Below are 19,839 nucleotides of genomic sequence, written 5' to 3'. Positions count from 1 at the left end.
GCCTACCCAGTCTTTAGCTCTATGACAGTTGAAATAGGCTGCAGCGCCCCTGAACTGGATAAATGGAATAAATTGGATAGATGAATGAATGTAAATAATTTAAAGTTGTTTTTGTTTTTTTTTACTGATATATATATATATATATATATATATATGAGAGAGAGAGAGAGAGAGAGATTAATTAGTCTAGAAGCATAAAAACATTTAAAAAATTGACAAATATATATATTTGTCAATTTTTTTATGTTCCTAGACTAAACGCTTGTATTTTTCCCAAGTTTAATAAACTGGAAAATTAGGATTTTTTTCTGGGTTGTAATCACCCAGATGGCACCATGATAATATAATGCTATTTGCAGTAAGAACCTTGGACATGATGCTTGATAACAGGTCTCATCTTATTTAGTATTGCTAACATTTATAGTTCTTACATCTTCAACTATGTAGTACTCATTGTCCATATGTTCTCTTTTCCCTTCTCCTTCTTCTATCCTTTTCCCATATTTCTTCTCCAACCCCCCTCCCCACCGCCATCTGTGCTCCCTCTTCCCGCTCGCCTTCTTTGCTTTGTGCAGATCGCTCAGGCCTGACCTGTACGGAAAAGATCGAGAAGTGCCAGGAGACGTACCTGCTGGCGTTCGAGCACTACATCAACTACCGCAAGCACAACATTCCCCACTTCTGGCCGAAGCTTCTGATGAAGGTGACGGACCTGCGGATGATCGGGGCGTGCCACGCCAGTCGCTTCCTTCACATGAAGGTGGAATGTCCCAACGAACTCTTCCCCCCGCTCTTCTTAGAGGTCTTCGAGGACCAGGAGGTGTGAGGCACACTTGCCGGCACGCAAAGGGAAGAGAAAGTTGGAGCGAAACAGAAGATGGGTTAGTCCATCGTGCTTGTGGGGGAAGAATGGAGGGAGAATCCTCTCTGCAGGAATCTGCATTTCTCTGACATCACATTCACAGTATGTGGTTTTAAAACTGGAAACAACAATATCAGAAACGACACACCAGCAACAGGAGAGTGAAGCAAACAGAGGATTTTGTTTTGTGAACACCCTCTTCTCCACCTCTTTCTCCTCCTTATACCAACCCCTGTTTTAAAATCTGTTTGGGGGCCCTTCTGTCTGAGCATGATGTCTTATCTAGTAAGAGTTGTAGCCATTTGCCAAGACACAAACACACACAGACACACACACACACACTCACAGCCTGTTCCACCTCAGTTCTTCAGGGCAGCACTCTTTGGAGGGTCAGTTCCCCCTCCTTGGTTTTATTGTACCGGTCACAGATTTACACTTGTCTTGAAGCCCATGTTTCCGGCGTCAAAGCTGGCCAGCACCTCTCAGTATTATTTCTGAATAAGTGTTAAGGCATTGATTCAGAAAGTATGGACAGTAGTGTCATCTTGTTGCTCACAGTCATGCAGGCGCACGAATTTAGCAGACACTGCACATAAAAATTTCAGCAGACGTAAACGTTTCCGTGGTGCATAACGGCGGCAGTAAAGCAGAGCAGCCACACCACTTATCAATTACTCAACTCAATCTGAGCCATGACAGCTGTTTTTGGAGCTTGTTCTTCTCATATCCCTGTGAAACCGGTGCTATATTTATATAAGGCTACTCCAGTTTTATGAAATTGTGTTCTCTACCTTTGAAAAACATACAGACCATGGCTTCATATCTACTTTCATTTTTGTCATTGGACCGGTTCCTGTGACATACAACACACACATACGCACACACACGAGCAGACTTGCCTTGTCATTGCCTATGCTGCTTGTGCCAGCAGCCTACCATCTTATGAATGACAAGTAAGCCCTTCTCTGTCTGAAGAGTTACAGCATTGAAGGAAGGGAAGGAAGAGAAAAAGAAGGGGAAGGAGAAAGGGAGATGCTTAGAGGGGAGGTGGGAGAAAAGGAAGGCGCAGGGACAGAGAGAGGAATTACAACGTAAAAGCTGGACTGTAGCCAGAGTTCAGAAGTAAATCTCCCACACCCAACCTCCGAGGAGGCTCTGAATAGCAGCAAACACCAGCAAGACGGCAGGCCTCATCACATACACACTGACTCTCTTTTTGTCTTTTTAACTCTCTCACACACACACGAAAACACACATCACCTCAGAGTAACGTGAATGCCTCATTTTACTGAATGCACTGCACGGCAGTGTTGATATACAGCCCTAACCTGCAGGGTTTGTACAGAGTCCTCTTATCGTGGGCTCAACTCAGTGTGGCCCCTCCAGGCTTCCATACACATTTGCCTTCTGTTTTGTTTTGTTTTTTTTCTTGTTTCTTGGTTATTTTATTCTTTTTTTTTTATTTTATTTTTTTACCATGGACGTCACTGAGAGCAGGCAAATGCCAAGAAGGCTACCATTTACCTCAAAGTGGACACACCCCTAGGCTGGGGCAGCATTACTGCCCCTGTGGTGTCAGGCACTACCTCACCTCTGTGGACACCGGGCAGCTGCCCACAGCCTACACACAGACATACACCATTCGAGTTGGAGTATGTGTAGAATGATACACAGATGTGCATAGCTTTTTGCATAGGTGCACACTCGTAGTCATGGAAAGACTAAAACACTCACAGAATACACACATACACACAGTGCTGTCACTTGGTTCAAATGAAATACCACTGAAGACAGGAGGGCCAACCATCCCCCTGGAAGGTTTTACCCCCTTCCAGGGAGTGGTACCCATAACATTCGGGTTATCTCTTCTTCTTTTTCTTTTTCTTTTTTTTTATCAAGTGGGACCAAGTGTCATCTTTTCAAATTTGGATTTACCAGTTTCTCTAAAGACAGAAACCGGCTCGCAGAAGCAACGAAGGACAGCGTGGGATGTGCAGCCCATTAAAGCAAAAAGCAGCAAGAGGAACGATTACACGGAGTAACTGAAAAGTCAAGGTGGCCACGCCCGTCAAATCAGCATGTGGTGATGACGTACCACGCTACACTTACGATAGCTGCCACTGGAGCTTGGTAAATATTTTCATGGAAAATTTCAGCTTTCTGTCATGCATGGGCAGTGTGTTTGACATAAAAAATGATGGAGTGAAGCCTCCTCACAAGCAACTCAATCGCACTTCTAGCTCCCCAACGCTCACTACTATAGCAGTAATATCTCAGCTCAAACATCCATGGCAGATATGACAAGTTTACCCTCCAAATGACCATACAAGAGTGTTTGATTTGATTTCAAAAGCTCACTCTGTTCAATCCAATTCTGGGGCCAAGCCAAATCTCACTGGGTTGAAAGAAATCTAGTTTATTTTCTATCCAATACCAAGCAGTAGTTTATACTGGGCACATGCACAGGATGGGTTATCCACACCTCCTCAGAGCTTGAGTGCAGTTGGGAGGGGAGAGGAACTGGAACGCCATCTTTGGGCACAGCGGTGGAGTCTGGTTTGACTCTTCCTAAAGTGCATCACCACCTCTAGAGATCCATCCCCACTCTTTTCTTTTCTACCCTCCTCTTGTCCAGTCCGTGACACTGCCCTTTCTGGAGCCTAGCTCAAGTCTAACCCCCCCTCCTGCCATCAATATGATAACAGACCCCACTCAGCCAGGCTGGTGGGAGTTTTTGCACTAATGCAACACCCCATAAACTCTCCTTTTCGGGTTAGTTTCCCCAATTAAAATTGACCACAAATGGGTATCCTGAACTGCTCTGTTTAACTGGGCCTTTGCACTTGCAGTGGGCTTGGCCCTAAACCTGTCCTGTTGTCAGCATTACACCAGTAGAGCCAAAACAGCCCAAAAGCAGTGGGCAGAGATCCCTCCATAGGAGGGCTTTCTCTTTATCCGTGTAGTACTCACTGTCCCATACTAGAGCCCACTCAAAGTTCACTTTAAGCCCTCTTCTGAACACTGAAAATCCTCTCCTTTACCCAAAGCATCCTAGCTGTCACCGCTGAGCAGTTCATACCCAGTTTTGTCCAGATTCATTCACACCAAACAGGATCCAGGCCTTGTGAAACAAGGCTGGCCATAACTGCCCTTTTAGAGTGGCGCCACCAATTGAATGTGACCGACAAAGCAGCAGGGACGAGAGACTGGAGTGTGAGAATGCGTGGATGCAAGAGAAGAAGAAAGGACAGGAAACAAAGAAACAAACAAACAAAAAAAGCTGAGGGCCCCAACTCTCACTGCCATCATTGACATGGGCGAGAGGGGGTGATGTGGCTGGTTGCAGAGACAATGTCGTCAAACACAGGGAGGAAGGGCAGATGTCCCCTTCGGCTCCCACGCAGCCCCACGCAAACCCCCGCTCCCGTGCCAGCTGACGACCCCAAATGTCCTCCCTCAGCTCCCACTGTAAGGATTACCTCCAACGTTCAGATTGTGAGGATCAGGAAGACAGATCCCGCATTCCTGAGATGCAGGTTTGGGATTCCAACACATCTTTGTAAAAGAACCGATAAAGAAATCGACGGCCTTTGTTTTTGTGAGCTGACTGGGTATGTGCGTGTGACAGTAGGGGTTATAATGCTGCTTTTTACCTTCTGAGTCTGATGTAGATTAAGAAAACAAAAGATATATGAAAAGGATTTTACATCCGTCAAACAATATGAAAAAAAAAGATGACTTTAAAAAAAAAAAAAGACTCCGGAACAAAATTATTGGAGATTTTTTTTTTTCATTTTATCATTGTTTTCTTATATTTCTGTTTGTTTGTTTTTTTGGACCCTTCAACTGCTCTGTGTAAAAGAAAAACAAAACAGCTGTTGTCACTTTTTGACCATGTGTGCAGTGTAACATATTTCACTTCTTTTTCACGTCTATAGTTTGTGTTTGTAAGCCAACTGATCTGTTTGTCCCTGTCCCCGTGTCTGTCCAGTTGTCCGTCCCCTTTTATCAGGAGGAAATTTACAACCAACAAAAAAACCCCAGGAATTTCTTTTTTTATATATATTTTGTTCCTTTTTTTTTTAAATGAAATACATCTTTGGAGGAAAGAAAAAAAAACAAATAGAAAAAAAATAACGCAACAAAAACTGAAAATACAAAAAAAAAAAAAAAAAAAACTGAAACACAATCTTGTCATACCTCACACAACACAAGACTCAAAGGAACTTGGGAGGAGTCATATTTTGCAGGCACATGTGAAAGTTCAGAGATGCATATATAGATTTTAAAAAAGTGTACATGTCGAGATAATATGTGCTTGTGTACGCATCAGTGTAAGTTACAAAAGGACTCTTCCCTCAAGCTTTGGTGCCCTCTACCTTATTGATTTGGTTCTCGAATGACAGGAGGTGCAACTTAAACTCAAGAAAATGTCGAGACATCAGCTCTGAGCGCTGCCAACGTGAGCACTTCTCCACCTTAAAGGCACAGTCTTTAGACGGTAAACCTAAAATGTGAATGGCCCAGAGACTGAGGGATTGACTTCTGTAATAGCTGAGTGTTTTATGGAATTGAATGTAGCTGACAGGAGGGGGCTGGACCTGACCCCGGCACCCACAACCTAACTTCCACACACCAGCAGAGAGGATAGTGGTGTCACATAGATGTTACAAAACAACCAACAAAACTGAGAATATATATATTGCCCATCTGCAAGGTGCAATACTATGTTATGTATTTTTCTATGTTTTGTGTTTTGTTTTGTTTTTTTCATTTACAGCTTATTTTGGCCATAACCAAGGATGTAAATACAAAAACATACAACACTCGAAGATTCATTGTAAAAAGTCAATTTAACCGCTCCATCCCATTGTTATGCAAGTGGATAAAAGTAAAAAGAAAAAAAAGAGCAAAGTAATGTGTAATGCTTGTTACATTTTTTTTTATGTGTGCACCCTCTCACATGTGCATGCAGATCCATATTCAGAAGTGCCCTGTGACATTAATCGTAAGCCCTGTGCCTCGTGTTGTTTGCAAAGAGATGGATGCATACCCCTCGTGTTCTCACGCTTCACATGAATGACTATAGTTTTGTGTGTGAGTGTGCGTTTACCTATGGGATCAGATTCCGTTTTTCCAAACTATTGATGTGAGTGTTGCCAGCAGCTGTGGCAGTTAAAGGTCAGGAGTGCAGTGGGGGATGTTTTATTAAAGAGACGCTTCACCCCAAAGTCAAATCTACATGGCCCATAGTAGAGCCGGGGTTCTCTAAGTGTGCTCCAGTGGCTCTCAGTGGCATTTTTGTGGCCCAAGTAAGAATCCACTACTATTATAATTTCATATATTTGCATATATTTTATTCATCCACAGTTCTATCAGGACTGAGAAGCCAAAAGTAAGACATGACAGGAAAACAAGGACTTTATTAAAGTGTCAAAGAGCAGTGGATAAAGAGGCAGGTCGATCTAGCAATAGGGAACCCAACAGAAACATAGGGAAACAACAGAAAAGACTTGGGAAAAATGAGGCTTGACCAAGATGGATAGGTAAGGGTGATAAGCAACAGGTGAATTCAATCAACAGAACATGTTAAAAGAAAATTCAATAATCAACTAGTTTTCTGAAGATACACACACTTAAAAAGCCTTTGATTAAATGTGCATTTTTCTTGTGCTCCCTAAATCTGCAATTGGTCATCGAAACACCGAGAACCCCTGACCGAGATTATGTTGGTGTGAGTTGCCTTTTTCTTTTCCAGAGACATGAGCTGCAGAAACGTCAGCCTTCTCTTGAGGAACAATAATTCTAACGGGCCCATTTACTTTGTGCTTCTTAAAAACTCCCCTGTCCAACTGAGCTTTCAGTCGCCAAGTCGCTGCACTGAAGGAAAGCATGCATCTACCATGTGACAAGAAGCTCGTGCCTATGACAGAATGTGAACATGACCGGCATTCATTTCAGCTGAGCGGTAATGCTTTTCATTTGCAATGGCAGGCTTAGTTTAGTGCAAAGAAAACAGTCTGTACCTGAAACTGGTCATGTCGCAACACGGTTTCTGACTTTTCTGTAAGTAACTTCACATTACTTCTGAGTTTTATAGATTTTGGGGCACTTATGTTATAATTAAAGAGAAAACAGGCGTATCTACAAATTATATATCCAAAACTCTGCAACTCACACCAAATACTCCAGGTAGATAAACGTGTATATTTGATTTTGGGTGACTTACAAAGGAAAGTTGGAAGTGGGATAGGGAGCAGGGTATTATTGGGCATGAATGCCAAACAGCTGTTTAACACCCACATCGTAGTTGTCAAAGTCTAAAATGGATTTGTTCACCAATGCCCCAAAAAGCCAGCCTAAATACACTGAATCCGAACTTCTGTGAGGATCAATTTAACTGAAACCTGAAGTAGTTTGCAACAAGTACGTGAGGCCTCATTAACACAAGTCATTTCAGATGCCATTGGGGCCTTCTTCCACAGGTCATTTGCTGATGTGGTTGCACTTGTGAGGCATAAAGATTACTTGTGCATCTTGGAAAGACAAATGTGTATGTATAGCATTTCAGTAACTAGCTAAAACGAGTCTGGAATCACCTCTCGAATTAGTTTCAGTAATCAGATCTCAGTCAGTTTTAAATGCTTTTCTGGATCCATTTCCTTTTTTCTGCTTCTATGAGATTGAATAATAATAATGGATACTTTATTGATCCCCATGGGGAAATTACTTGTTTTTCTCTGCATTTGACCCATTCACTCAGTGAAGCAGTGGGCAGCCCACTAAGCAGGCGCCCGGGGAGCAGTGTGTAGGGACGGTACCTTGCTCAGGGGTACCTCAGGGTAGCCGTTAAGTGGATTCGAACCGCCGACCTTCCGATCATGGGGCGACCACTTTACCTACTGAGCTATCCCTGCCCCATAATAGCTAACCAAATAGCTAACCAACCTTCCCACAATGCATAAATGAAAGTACAAATGGTGTCTTAAATGATGCAAGTTTGAACCAAGCATCATATTTTCAGCTCAAACTGTTTAAAGCTGAAAGTAATTTTGGTTTATAACAATTGGTGACACCCCGAGCTCACACAAATCATGCTGTTCCTCACCACAACAAGCAGACTGATGTTTTTGAGGCTGGCTTTGTGGAGCTTCTCAGCCCTTCCCCTCCATGGATCCTGGTTTATTCTCACATGTTGACATGTTGGACAAGGGTGGAGATTGTCTGTAATGTCTTTTGGTTTTATGGTTGTTTTTGGTTTCCCTCTCCCCTCCCCCATGCCAAATGTAGAGTTTGTTAAGACATGCAAGTAGCAAGATGTCTATGCAATTTCCCTCCAAATCCCTCCAAAAGACATGCTCACTGTAACAACTGTGAGCCGGTCTTGCTTATGAAATCAGATTTGGCCCTTGCTTGAATTCCAGAGGTTCTTTGCATGACCCAGAGACCCTTGCTACTTTCTGTGGGTGTGGGCCAGAACTGTTGGGGTTAGCTGGCCTTTAGCCCAGCCTGCTGCCTGGTCCTTAGGCTCAGTAAATCTTCACAGTCGTCTGGGACCCAGAGAAGTAGGAGGGGTTCCGGGGATGTTGTGGAGAACAAGGATTCTACGAGACGTGCTGTTTTTTTGTAAACTGCTCAGAAAGTGGTGTGTGTATGTATATGTGTGTTGTTTGGAACTTTGCTTGTGTGCGTCGAATGCGATGCTCTCATTGTTTGGTGTGTCTCAGAGCCTCAAAATATAAAATTAAAACCAGGCCCTAAATTCAGTCTTTCTTGAAAATGTAGCTTTAATCTTTGCATATCGCGACCAAGTTGCTGAAATTTATGTAGCACAAGTAAGGTTAGTTAACCATGTGCTTACCTCTTCTTTTGAAATGTGAGGCAAGTGTTTGATAGCAAAAATCCATTTTCCTTTAGCACTTACTTAGAAGCACTTTGAATTGACCAAACCAACAGTAGGTAGAAGATTCTTCAGAGGTAATACTATAATTATGAATATATATATATGTATATTTAAATTGCACCCAAGCCAAATGACTTTTGCACCATTAAATTTCTGTTCAATCTGAAAGTAAAAACGGCAGAGGCCTTTGGGCAAAGCCATGCAATGAAATAATCAATTATAGCGTTTACAGTTATTTTGAATGAAGTGCAATAAGTGGCCGAGTAAACATTGTGAATTTTATTTGATTTTTATGTCTAATCAGATCTCTTTCTTACATTTGTGTGAAAATAATGCACTGTCCCATGAGAGCATCGGCAAGACCCAGTACACACACACAGACACACACACGTGCACGCACACACGCAAACACAGACCACTTTTTGTGAATGGGTAAAGGAAGCTATTGAAGGATTCTCTCAGGTAAAAGAACATTTGCTAATAAATGATGATGAACCTTGGATGAAAAAACCATTGTTAGCTCCTCTTTTTTGTCTCAATTTGCAATCACCAGTGTTCATTTTACACTTGTTCTGTCATCCTTTCCTGGATGGAAAGGAGTAGACATCCAGGTTCCCAGAAATCGGACCCCAAGTCCAACCTCGGGCAGACATAACCAGGCCCTCACTGCTTTCTTAACCCTAAATCGAAATCGATTTCTTTACATGTGGGGAGTGTTTTGTCTGTTGGTTTTTGTTTGTTCGGGTTTGGGTGCTTTTGTGTATCGCTTGGGTTTTGTGCCGCACTATATGGAAGACCATTCCTGCCAGAAAAAAAGAAAAACATCTGAAATATTAGGAGTATTTTTTAAAGCATCAGATTGATAAGAAAATGCTGAGAGACCAAGTCATCATTTTTACTTAAAGGAGATCGACTCCCATGTTCAAGTCGTATATTTTGATTTCACACGGTGATTATCATCACTTAACTCATTCACTGCAATTGATGTCTATAGCCGTCAATTGCAGTGAATGAGTCAATGGGTTTAACTCATTCACTGCCAATGGCTGGCAGTGAATGAGTTAATTTTGACATTTGATTAATTTAAAGTGTTAATTACGGGGTTATAACATCAAAGTCACATATGTTTCATGAAACACGTCTTTCATAAAAGATCATGAAAGAGAAAGTCAAGATCTGTTGTTTTTGACTCCGTTTGGTCAGTTTTTTCGTGGAATAGGTGAGTTACCATAACACAGTAAAGACATACAAAATGATTGATTTTGGTTACAGTTTTATTTTTGATTATCAATAAATTACATTCGCATAGATATGTGCAAGAAAAACTGTGTGCAAAAATTAATTCATCCTTTCATGTCAGCAACACTCTAGCGTCTTTGCACTCTTTAGGGTCAAAGTGCCAGCAGCAATATTCAGCTTTTCCTCATCCAATTGCTTGTGGTGTACATACAGCAGTGCATGGCTCCCATCCAAGCCAGGCACTATTTGCCCTCAGCGGGGCAAATGAACTGGCTGTAGTCCTCCAGCCACAGGCCTCTTTTATTTTCTGTTTAACTCTCAGTTGTATGGCTAAAACCAAGGCTGTGCATGTATATAAGTGTGTGCACGTGGATGTTGCTGTTTCACATGAGAACTGTGCTGTGTGCAAGTGAACGTTGAGTGTAAGTGTGTGAATGCTGAATGTCTGATGGACCTGCTTTGCTTCCCCTTCCAAAAATCCCTAAAGCACCTTTTCAGGCCGCGGTGTGTGACGGAAGTCTGTAAAAACAGATTCCTGTCACATACTTGTGTTATTTCCTTTGAAGAATGTAACCAACACTGTGTTCAGCGGGCTAACAGAGAGGAAGTAGGAGGGGTCACTTGGGAAGCATTTCTACTTGAGTGTGGCGGGACTGCAAGAGATAAAAAACAAAACAAAACTGTGAATTTCAGGAGTGGGTGATATTTTAAACTAAAAGCTGCATCAATTCTTACAAATGGACTGTTGCTGCAGAAAAGAGCAGCCACGGCTGCGCTTCGAGGCTTTGCAATTTTGGGTTCTCCTTTCCAATGATGGCCTTATCGATTGTTTTTATATCCCTCCTCTTGTGTGGCATTGCTGTACAGCATGTTTCATAGGACTCCAGAGGATTTATTATGAAGGCTTGCACTTAGAAATGCTGTGGAGTTTGTTCTCGGGGAAAAGAATGAATTAATATGCTGCATGGTAGGAACTGAGGACTCCCAAGAGTGACTTTAAGGTTATCACTACATACAATATTAAATGACTATGTCCAAGCTAGTACTCCCTTTGTGGCTGCATTAGTGCAACAAGAAAATCAGAAGAGAAAATTGAAACCCATGAGCTAAACAATGTAATCAAAGCACCAAATGTTATTTATTGGACAAGCTACAAACATTGTTACAAGTTTCTGACAATGTTCAGTAAGCGTGAATTATAATTGACTGTTAGAGTATGTTTGGATAGCTATGCATTAATGGCTGAGTAAGATGCATATAAATTAAGCTGTATTGATCAAGAGACTAAAGTCACCCCGTTTATCCAAGGTTACATTAAAGGGAACAGTTATCCTCATTTCCAGCTAAATATTTTTTATTCTTGGACTGTACTTGAGTTGCTCTGAATGAGTCACAATTCATTATTATCCTTGTTTACCTCATGCTCCAGTCACACTACAGAAAACAGAGGCTGGAGACACAAATTATTGCAACAGTGTGCAATGAACTTGCAATCTTGTTACCTTTGAAATGGTTGCTTTAGAGACGGGCGACCACTCGTCAGTTGCTGCCATCAAGACAATGATAAAACATTTGCAAGGTAATTCCCCTGCTGCAAAGACGTGTCATAGATGAGTTTTGCTGATTGGCGCAGACTATTGCTGATTGCATTGTGTTGGCAGTCTGTCTGGATTTATAAATCCGACTGTAATTATTTGCAAACCTGTTCCAGTTTGTTTGAGAGTGATTGCACGCAGCCCAACTCAGATCACGTTTGTTTGGAGACTGGTCGCCTCCCAACTGGCAATCTGTGCAATTGCCTTGTGATCAAATGTGGTCACTGAGAAGTTGAGGGTGTTGCACGCTCAACCGCTGCAACAATCAATGCAATCGCTGGGCAACCGCCCTTTTTTCTTTGTCGCACGGAGGCTGCCTTTTTTTACTCTCATGTGACTGAGCCATCATACTCTGCCACTATTATACTTTACGATTTTACCCTGTAAGCCAACTTTCTTCTGATTGGCTGCCCCTCATAAACAAAACAAAAAAGGAAACTTCTGTGCTGGCAGCCTGAGCTGTGTGCCTGAAATTACCATATTAGGGGATATCTGTTCTCAGCGACATCACACCAAGTGAAGAGCACACTTATTTAGAAAAGATGAACTTTGCCACCGTGGCACCCAATTATTAGGGAAGTCCCATCTTGTGACATTCACAGGAATTACCCCTTTGTGGCCATTAGAAAGAATGCTGGTTTAAGGCACTTTCACAGTGCCTTTAATAGTCACACCTATGTTTTATATGCAGTTTATAGCCAAGAGTAGAGAAAACTATCTGAAATTTGAGCTTATGGCTCACAGGAACTACTTGAACTTATCTCAACCTCATTATTTGAAACACTGATCATGTTTAATATGAGTATCCAGAGAATATATGTGACAGAAAATATGTAAAAGTATAGTTGGTCCCCTGTTAGCTGAGTTCAGTGCTGTATGATTTGGCCACTATGAATAACTTTATGTGGACACTGTTTTCCTTTTTACACCAAATACCAAGTAAGACCTGAAGATACTTATAGGTGGTACAGTGGTGTGGTCTTGGAATAAGTTTTATGCTGCTCTGACTGTCTGCATGGAGATTTATAGCAATGTTTTTTGTAAACGGGTGTAAAATGCATGCCTAGACAGATAAGAATGTACACGGATTAGCTCATTTATTAACAGTCTATCAATCAGAGATACAGATCAGAGAATATATGAATATATAAACTGTATAGTAGTTGTATGGAGGTGGGGGCTGCTTCTAAGAAAATTATGCAATGCTTGTCAGGTTGAAAAATTGGTTTAAAACTGCTCAGGTTTGATTAAAAAGGCCTCAAAGGGTGCTTTCATCCATCCTCTGTCTTTCCCACTCTATTGGTCCAAGATGTCTCACTTGTCCTGTTTTGTCAAACGCTCTCAGAGCATGTGCACCATCAGCTCTCATGGCCCATGAGCCCATTCTTGTACGCAAAATCCGAAGAAAACTCTCTCTGGTCAGCAAACCTTAAGGAAAGAAATCCATTTATTTCACTATGTAGCAGGTCCAAGTCACTTGATACAGCACCAGCAAATTACCAAAAACCACCATGGCTTCAAGGCGCCATGCCCACTGCTTACATCGTCTTTACTGCACACCTTTTTGCCCACAATGTTTGTAACAGATAGGTCTCAGTGTTGCATGTACAGAAAGCTTAGCATGCTTATAGTATGTTCTGTGAAACTCGCAAAAACTGTGTTTCAAGGAAGGTTTCATTTTACCAGGAAGCAGACAGTTCTACATCCAGTATGCAGCAGCTGGTGCTCGTGCTAGATGTTTTTGTGTCAGACTATTTCTAGATGGGGTTGTCATGTACAAATGTCTATGAGCTATATGTGTCTGTATTCACTATTTTACTATTGATTGTCCTATTTAAAAGAGACACTTTGTGCAACACGGGTGTGTGAGGCCATATGATAAATCAAGAACAAGTAAAGTCTTTAGAGCTGCAATTAATAGACTGAACGACTTAGTAGGATGTATTTTTTTCTTGATTTAACATGAAAACATCAGTTTCACGGTCTGTATTGTGCATTACCCTCAACACTTTTTACAAACCTCATGTGGTAAATATTACAGAAAAATCAGCCAATAGAAGCAAAGTAACCTCACAGTCGGAGATGAAGAGCTCTTTCGCTCTCTCCCTCTTTTTTCTCTCTCTTTCTCTCGCTCTCTGGGTTAAGTTTTAATTTGATGTTTCTTTGGGAATTTTCTTTCTCCTCTGATCTTCTCAAGGACAGTCTTTCAGCCTGCATATTTGTGTCGGTGGAAAAACACACTACAATACATTTAACAAAATTACAAAAAAGGAACCACTGTTCTTTGTTTGATACCACTCTTTCAAATGTTCCTTGTTTCACTGTGACTGCAGAAGCTGCTGGGAAAAAGATGTGTTCTGCAGACACTCAGGGGTTGACCTGACCAGTCAGGGATAATTGGAAGGTGCCAAAGACAGGATGCTAGGTGTTTTTGTTAGTTATTTTGAAACTTTTCAGCCAGGTTATTATCTTTGGAGCAACCACAAACAATTGTTACTTACCCCAATCCAGGATAATGTGTAGGATTTCATCAAGTCAGTGGCTCATGAAGTTCCTTTAGTTCATTTTAATTTAAACAAAACCTCACGTAATGAAGTGATTATTAGTTGTAACATTAGAAAAAGATTTGCATAGCTACTGTTACATGGTCATACTGTTACACAGTCCCATTTTGATGCACAAAATGAATGTTCAAAATAGATTACTTTATTAAATATGACTTAAAGCGACTGAATGACCCCAGAAACTCATCAGGACAGTGCTAAAAAGTCAAGACAGAAAACTGTTTTCCCATACAGTTCTATAGAACTCGAAATCTTTTTGCGACCACAACTATCGCCATCTGGTGGCCTCTAAATAGAATGCAGGTTTAAGACACTTCCGCATAGGCTTTATTTTTTCCACTCGGAAGCTATGTCCGCGTTTTATATTGTCTGTTAGTTATATTGGCAATTTTGGAAAAAAAAAAATAGGCTAGAATCTGATTAACAATCACCAGTAACTAGGGAAAAATAAGTATCGCCAAAGAGGTTGCTTGCTTTGTTAGGTGAAACTGGTTGCAAAAAGGTATATACTGCTGCACCGGCAACCTCCTTGCGATTGCTTTGTTGCTATCAGATTGATTGACGCAGTTTGAATAAAACACACCAACTTGTTTGCAAATAGTCACCAACTACTCTCTGAGCTGTAGTAAAACAGAGGCACTTCACTTTCAAAGTAAATCAATCAATTGTCGAATGACTTCTACCGCTAGCAATGTCAAATGTCAAACATTGTTGATTTTAGCTAATTAAATCATGTTGTGCAAATATACTGAGAGAGCGACATGGTAGCCTGTGTAGTTCAACACCAATATGTGGGAAAAGTTGCACATTGCTGTGAATTATCACCCTGTTGTATAGGAACATAGTTACTAACATGTAGCTAACTTGGCTAATACTAACTGCTAATCGACAGGTGGTTAATTTGCCATGTGTTGATTGGTTGATTGATTGTTGCTATAATGATTCCACCAACAAAGATAAATGGTGTATCTCTCAGCGCGACACACATGTCATACAGTAAACACAACATACGATAACAGTGTGTCTTAGTACTAGTTTGGCAATAACGGAAACAACAAGATTCGGACTTGACTTCACATGGTGGGTGTCATTAATAATAACAATTTTATGGCTGTTACACGAGAACCTTTAAAGTTGGCGCCAACTTCCAAGAAAGAAAAAAAGTGTTGCTTTATATTGTAAGCCAGAACAATAGAGATCTCCTGTTTAGCAAGAACTTGGCAATTGTGCTGCTTTTAGGACACTGTGCAAACATAAAAGAAGGAAATCCAGAAGCTGGTAGATATTTCTTTTTTATGGGCTCAAGAGAACAGCGTCATCTTGGAATTCAGTTATTAAAACACATTCATGGTTATTTTTCACTTGTCAATCACTGATATCCCTCATCTTAGAAGTTACTACGAAGACTCCCTAAAACTGGAAGAGTTTTTATTTTTATTATTCTTGAGCTGAATATTATGAGTCACTGAAGGATTGATGTCGAGGTCCTGGAACAGTACTAGACAAGGGGAGAGAATACAACTCCAAAGGAAATAAACACTGAGATGGAAAGCTTCAATAGAAAACCATTGAGACTGCAGGTACAGCCTTTGCTAGACTTTGGTGCATTATAGGAAACAGTGCACAGAAAATAAAGGCCATTAACTGTATGAGTACAGATCTCTCATTCAATCTTGATCCCGAGGTGCCAGACCGTCATGTATTATCAGGGTAATAAAAGGGTTACAGAAGGTCTTTAAAAGTTTACTCTTATGTTACTGACATATGGGAGACTATGTAAATTTCCTTGGTACGACAAACCCCACCTTCTGGATGTCTGGTGCCAGTTCAACCACACAAGAATAACATACCAACAAATTTGAGGAAACCCAGGTTTTGTTCTTTTTGTCTCCTTTTCCTCTCTTTATTTACCTCTCAGTTGACGCCACTGTCACTGGCATGCAAAGCAAAGGAACAATGTTCAGGATTCATTCCCATGATGCACGGGGGTAAACAAACATGCAAAGACATACAATGAAGCTTAAGGCAATGCTCTGGGCTAAATAAATCCACACTGACAGCACTTATTGCAGATAAACGCATATACACGCAGGAAACATCCAAATATCTACTGTGATCTCCTCTCACACCACCCACAACTTCATCACACCAAACCCTTCCTCACCTGGACCTATTACCCACCCCTCCATTTTACACCCTCCACCCCTCCCCCCCCCCCCAACATGAGTCCAGTGGGTGGTGTGCTGTCAGGTTTATATGGTGGGCTGCTTACGACAGGTCCAGACAATCAGCGTGTTTGTAAATGTCAGTGTGTGATTTTCAAATCTTTGTTTATGGTCAGGGTTTTAAAGGAAGATATTTTTTATGGTAATTGTTGCTGGTCTATTTTACTATATATTTATGTAATAAATATGTGAGTACATTTACATCTCATTGGCTCTTTGGTCTGTTATTAGCCCTCGGTTTTCCAGCTGAACCATGTGCTGGAAGGTTTTCATTAATGGACTAATAAATGGAATTCACAAAAACCTTTTTCTCATTGTCTCTTTGTGTTTTTACAGCTGTATAAGCGTGGGATTTGTTCTTAGATTTACAATCAGATCCATATGTGCAATGACATTTTTTTGTAGTTTTGCCTTTGCACACTGCCAAGTATGCACCAGACAATCAAGATGTGATTGAATTGTAGAGTTTTAGATTTGATTCAAGGGGTTTGGCAAAAGTGTTCCATTAACAGTTTGCAATTTTTAAACAGTGTCCCGATTAATTGGATTATTTGCCAGTAAACACTTTCGTGGCTGGTTATTATTTCATCACAAATTAGGCAGATAAGACATCTGGAGTTGATTCTTATTGTTATAAATGCATTTTGTAGCCATTCGCTGGAACTTTCCATGTTAGGAAAGTCCAAAGAAATTACAGTGCAAGTGAATGACACCATCACTAGGCTGAAAAACAAAATAAACATGTCAGAGGACATTTTTCCAAATGAGCAATGTTGTGCAATTAAAAAAAAGAAGAAGAAAGAAACACCAAAAGACCTGAAAGACCACACAAGGCAACCGAAGTGCATGATGACAGAATTATTTCCACTGTTAAGAAAAACAACATCGTAGTATAGTAGGCAGTTGACCTGGGTCACGGCTGTTTATTAATGAAGCTGCTGCTAGTGCTGATAGAAGCAGCAGGATGAATTTTAAAGCATACAGGACTATACTCTGCTCAGATTCAGACACATTTTCCAAAACTATTTCACTGTAGAGAGATAATGACAAAAAAATGTACTGCAAAAGCAGCCCAAAAAGTTTATCAAGGAAATTTGATAGTCTTCAATGTCCTAGTCAGTCATCCATTCCCAGCCCATCAGAGCATGCTTTTCAGATACTAAAGAGAAACCTTTAGGCAGAGAAATCCACAAACAAGCAGTGACTAAAGGGCCTAGCAGTGCATCTCAAGGGAGGAAACAGACTTCAGATAGCCAATGGCTACAAAGGATTTTCATCCAAGTATTAGAAACAATCCTTCACCAATTACTTTTGAACCTCAAAATGTGGGCTATGTGTAAACATGGCTGTAATACTAAACAGTTAATGCAATACTTTTCCTAAACCCCTTTAAATAAACCTGAAAGTCAGCACTTCAATTACATATTGATTTAACATCCACAGTGATGGTGTAGAGAGGCGAAATAGCCAACAAGAAGTCACCATCCTAAGACTTTTTCCCTTGATTGTACACACCGTGAATAGAAATTAAATTAAAATGTTATTTCAATATCTTGAATTTATAAGAGCTGCAGTAAACATAAAATCCTGACAGTTTATTTTCCCTGTGCCAAAAAAATATAAAAACATTATCACTGTTTGAACTCTTTTTAATGACCAGTCTAGCATGCTATGCAGTTCTGAGAGAGGTTTTTGTATTAATATCAGAAAATGTAAATATCCCTGTAAACCATAATCCAAGAGGAACACTTAATCCTTCTTAGGTGAAGGACAACGATGTTTGCCAGTGGTCTGTGTGTACCTCCTCTTAGTGAAACACATTTGCATGATTGCAAACAACATTCTTTACAGTTTGCAGGCAGCAACTATATAAACTCAGTGTGCTGAAATAATGGCTAAATGAGGAGTAAACGAGATTTGTCTGCTCAAATCAGCATCAGAGGAGAAGGACAGGCGCTGGCAGCACTGCTCAGTTCATCAGCGCATGTCACAGCACATCCCGTCCGATTTATTGACAGATCAACTCAGATGTCTCTCAGCGTGCTGTGAGGTTTCCCAGTGAGGTACAGTGAGTCACAGGGCTATGACTGCTAATTCTTTAACTCACAGTGAATTTCCTCATGACAGATGGGAAAGGTGTCCGCCTGCTTGGTGGGGAATTCAGCAGATTCCAGCTGATGTATTAATAACATTTAGAGATGCTAAATCTTTATTTATAATTAACATAAATAAACATATCTTTTTAATGTTGGTAGACAAATCTATGGTACCAGTTAAAAAATAATACATCTTCCTCTTCTGATGTTAATGCATTTACAAGATGTTCACAAAACTTATTCTGATCTTGAGGTCCTTGAGGTCAAGTTCACTGACATTACACTTTCTTTTTGCCAAAGCCCACCCAAGCTGGTGGAAAAATCCTATTCAGTTATCACACTCCCAAGAAGATCGAAAGTCTTATCCTTCATTTTCAAGACAACAGGAACTTTTAAGAGTTGGATTCCTACTTTATTGAAAATAATAATGGCCCAAGTGACTTCATGTAGGTCTGTTTGCTCATAAGGAAGTGTTAAACCAGTGTGAGTTGTTTGTTTGAGTCACTTGTGATTTGCATACTTTATTTATTCTAATGTAATCAATAAATAGATTAAAATGTAAGAAATTCTTGCTCAAAAGTCTATATAGGACAGCCAGGTGATGCTTAAAAAGTAGGTTTAAGCAATGCCATAACTATGACTGAATGCTGAAAAAAGACTGCCTGCAGCATGGCCCTTTTCACATGAAGTCCGCCATGTGGGTGGAAGCTGTTGTGGGGGCTGTGATCTCACAAAGGCAGCTTTTCCGCCAACCAATCCCTCACTTGCTGTTTGGACGCAAGCCCAGCCCCCCTTGGATCGCCCTCCTCTTTTCCTCTCTCGCTCTCACTGGTGTGTGTGTCATGCACATACACTCTCTCGCTCACATATACACACTTAATGCTCCATGCTCAGTCATAGTAGGAATTTTCCACTCAGCAGCAGCAGGAGAACATTGCAGCCAGCTGTGCTGTCAATTGCAGTATATGCTCAAATCCCAAAGACTGTTTGCAGACATCCTTATACTCCCAACCAGCTTTTTCTGTCTTCCCTCATATGTATGGATACAGGCACGCACACAACTGTGGGGGCAGAAAAGCACATGGCGTGCTAGTGTGTTGATGTCTATTAGCAGCAAGACTCTAACCTACAAACTACGTATTGCAAGAATAACTAAAAAGAACTTTATGCAAAGATCAATGTGTGCTTTTTAACAGAAGAGTGAAGCAGAAGCATATAAATCCAACTACTGGGATCCAGAGGAGGCTGTTTCTTTCACTCTTTTCTAAACTCTCACCTTCTCAAGAATCTTTCATGGATCCCCTCCAACAACAGCACACTCTCCCTTTCTCCTTTTCTCGCTCCTCACAGTCTCT

The 19,839-nt window shown here is 40.8% G+C and overlaps 1 protein-coding gene across 2 annotated transcripts in view; it reads left to right on the top strand.

Annotated features, from left to right (window-relative positions):
* The window catches only part of thrab (thyroid hormone receptor alpha b), a 172,296-nt gene extending 155,684 nt beyond the window's left edge, over positions 1 to 16,612 (top strand). For both annotated transcript variants that reach the window (XM_085416969.1, XM_085416970.1), the window contains one exon: positions 576 to 16,612. In XM_085416969.1, the coding sequence (XP_085273095.1) occupies positions 576 to 826 (251 nt within the window). In that variant the 3' untranslated portion in view covers positions 827 to 16,612. The remainder of the gene's footprint in view (positions 1 to 575) is intronic.
* Positions 16,613 to 19,839: the final 3,227 nt, after the last annotated feature.

The sequence above is a fragment of the Rhamphochromis longiceps genome, linkage group LG8 (assembly GCF_057381845.1).
Source record: "Rhamphochromis longiceps isolate RC_006_pf linkage group LG8, R_longiceps_female_GT1.1, whole genome shotgun sequence".
NCBI classification, from domain to species: domain Eukaryota; kingdom Metazoa; phylum Chordata; class Actinopteri; order Cichliformes; family Cichlidae; genus Rhamphochromis; species Rhamphochromis longiceps.
This window is presented reverse-complemented; position numbering and strand designations above follow the sequence as displayed.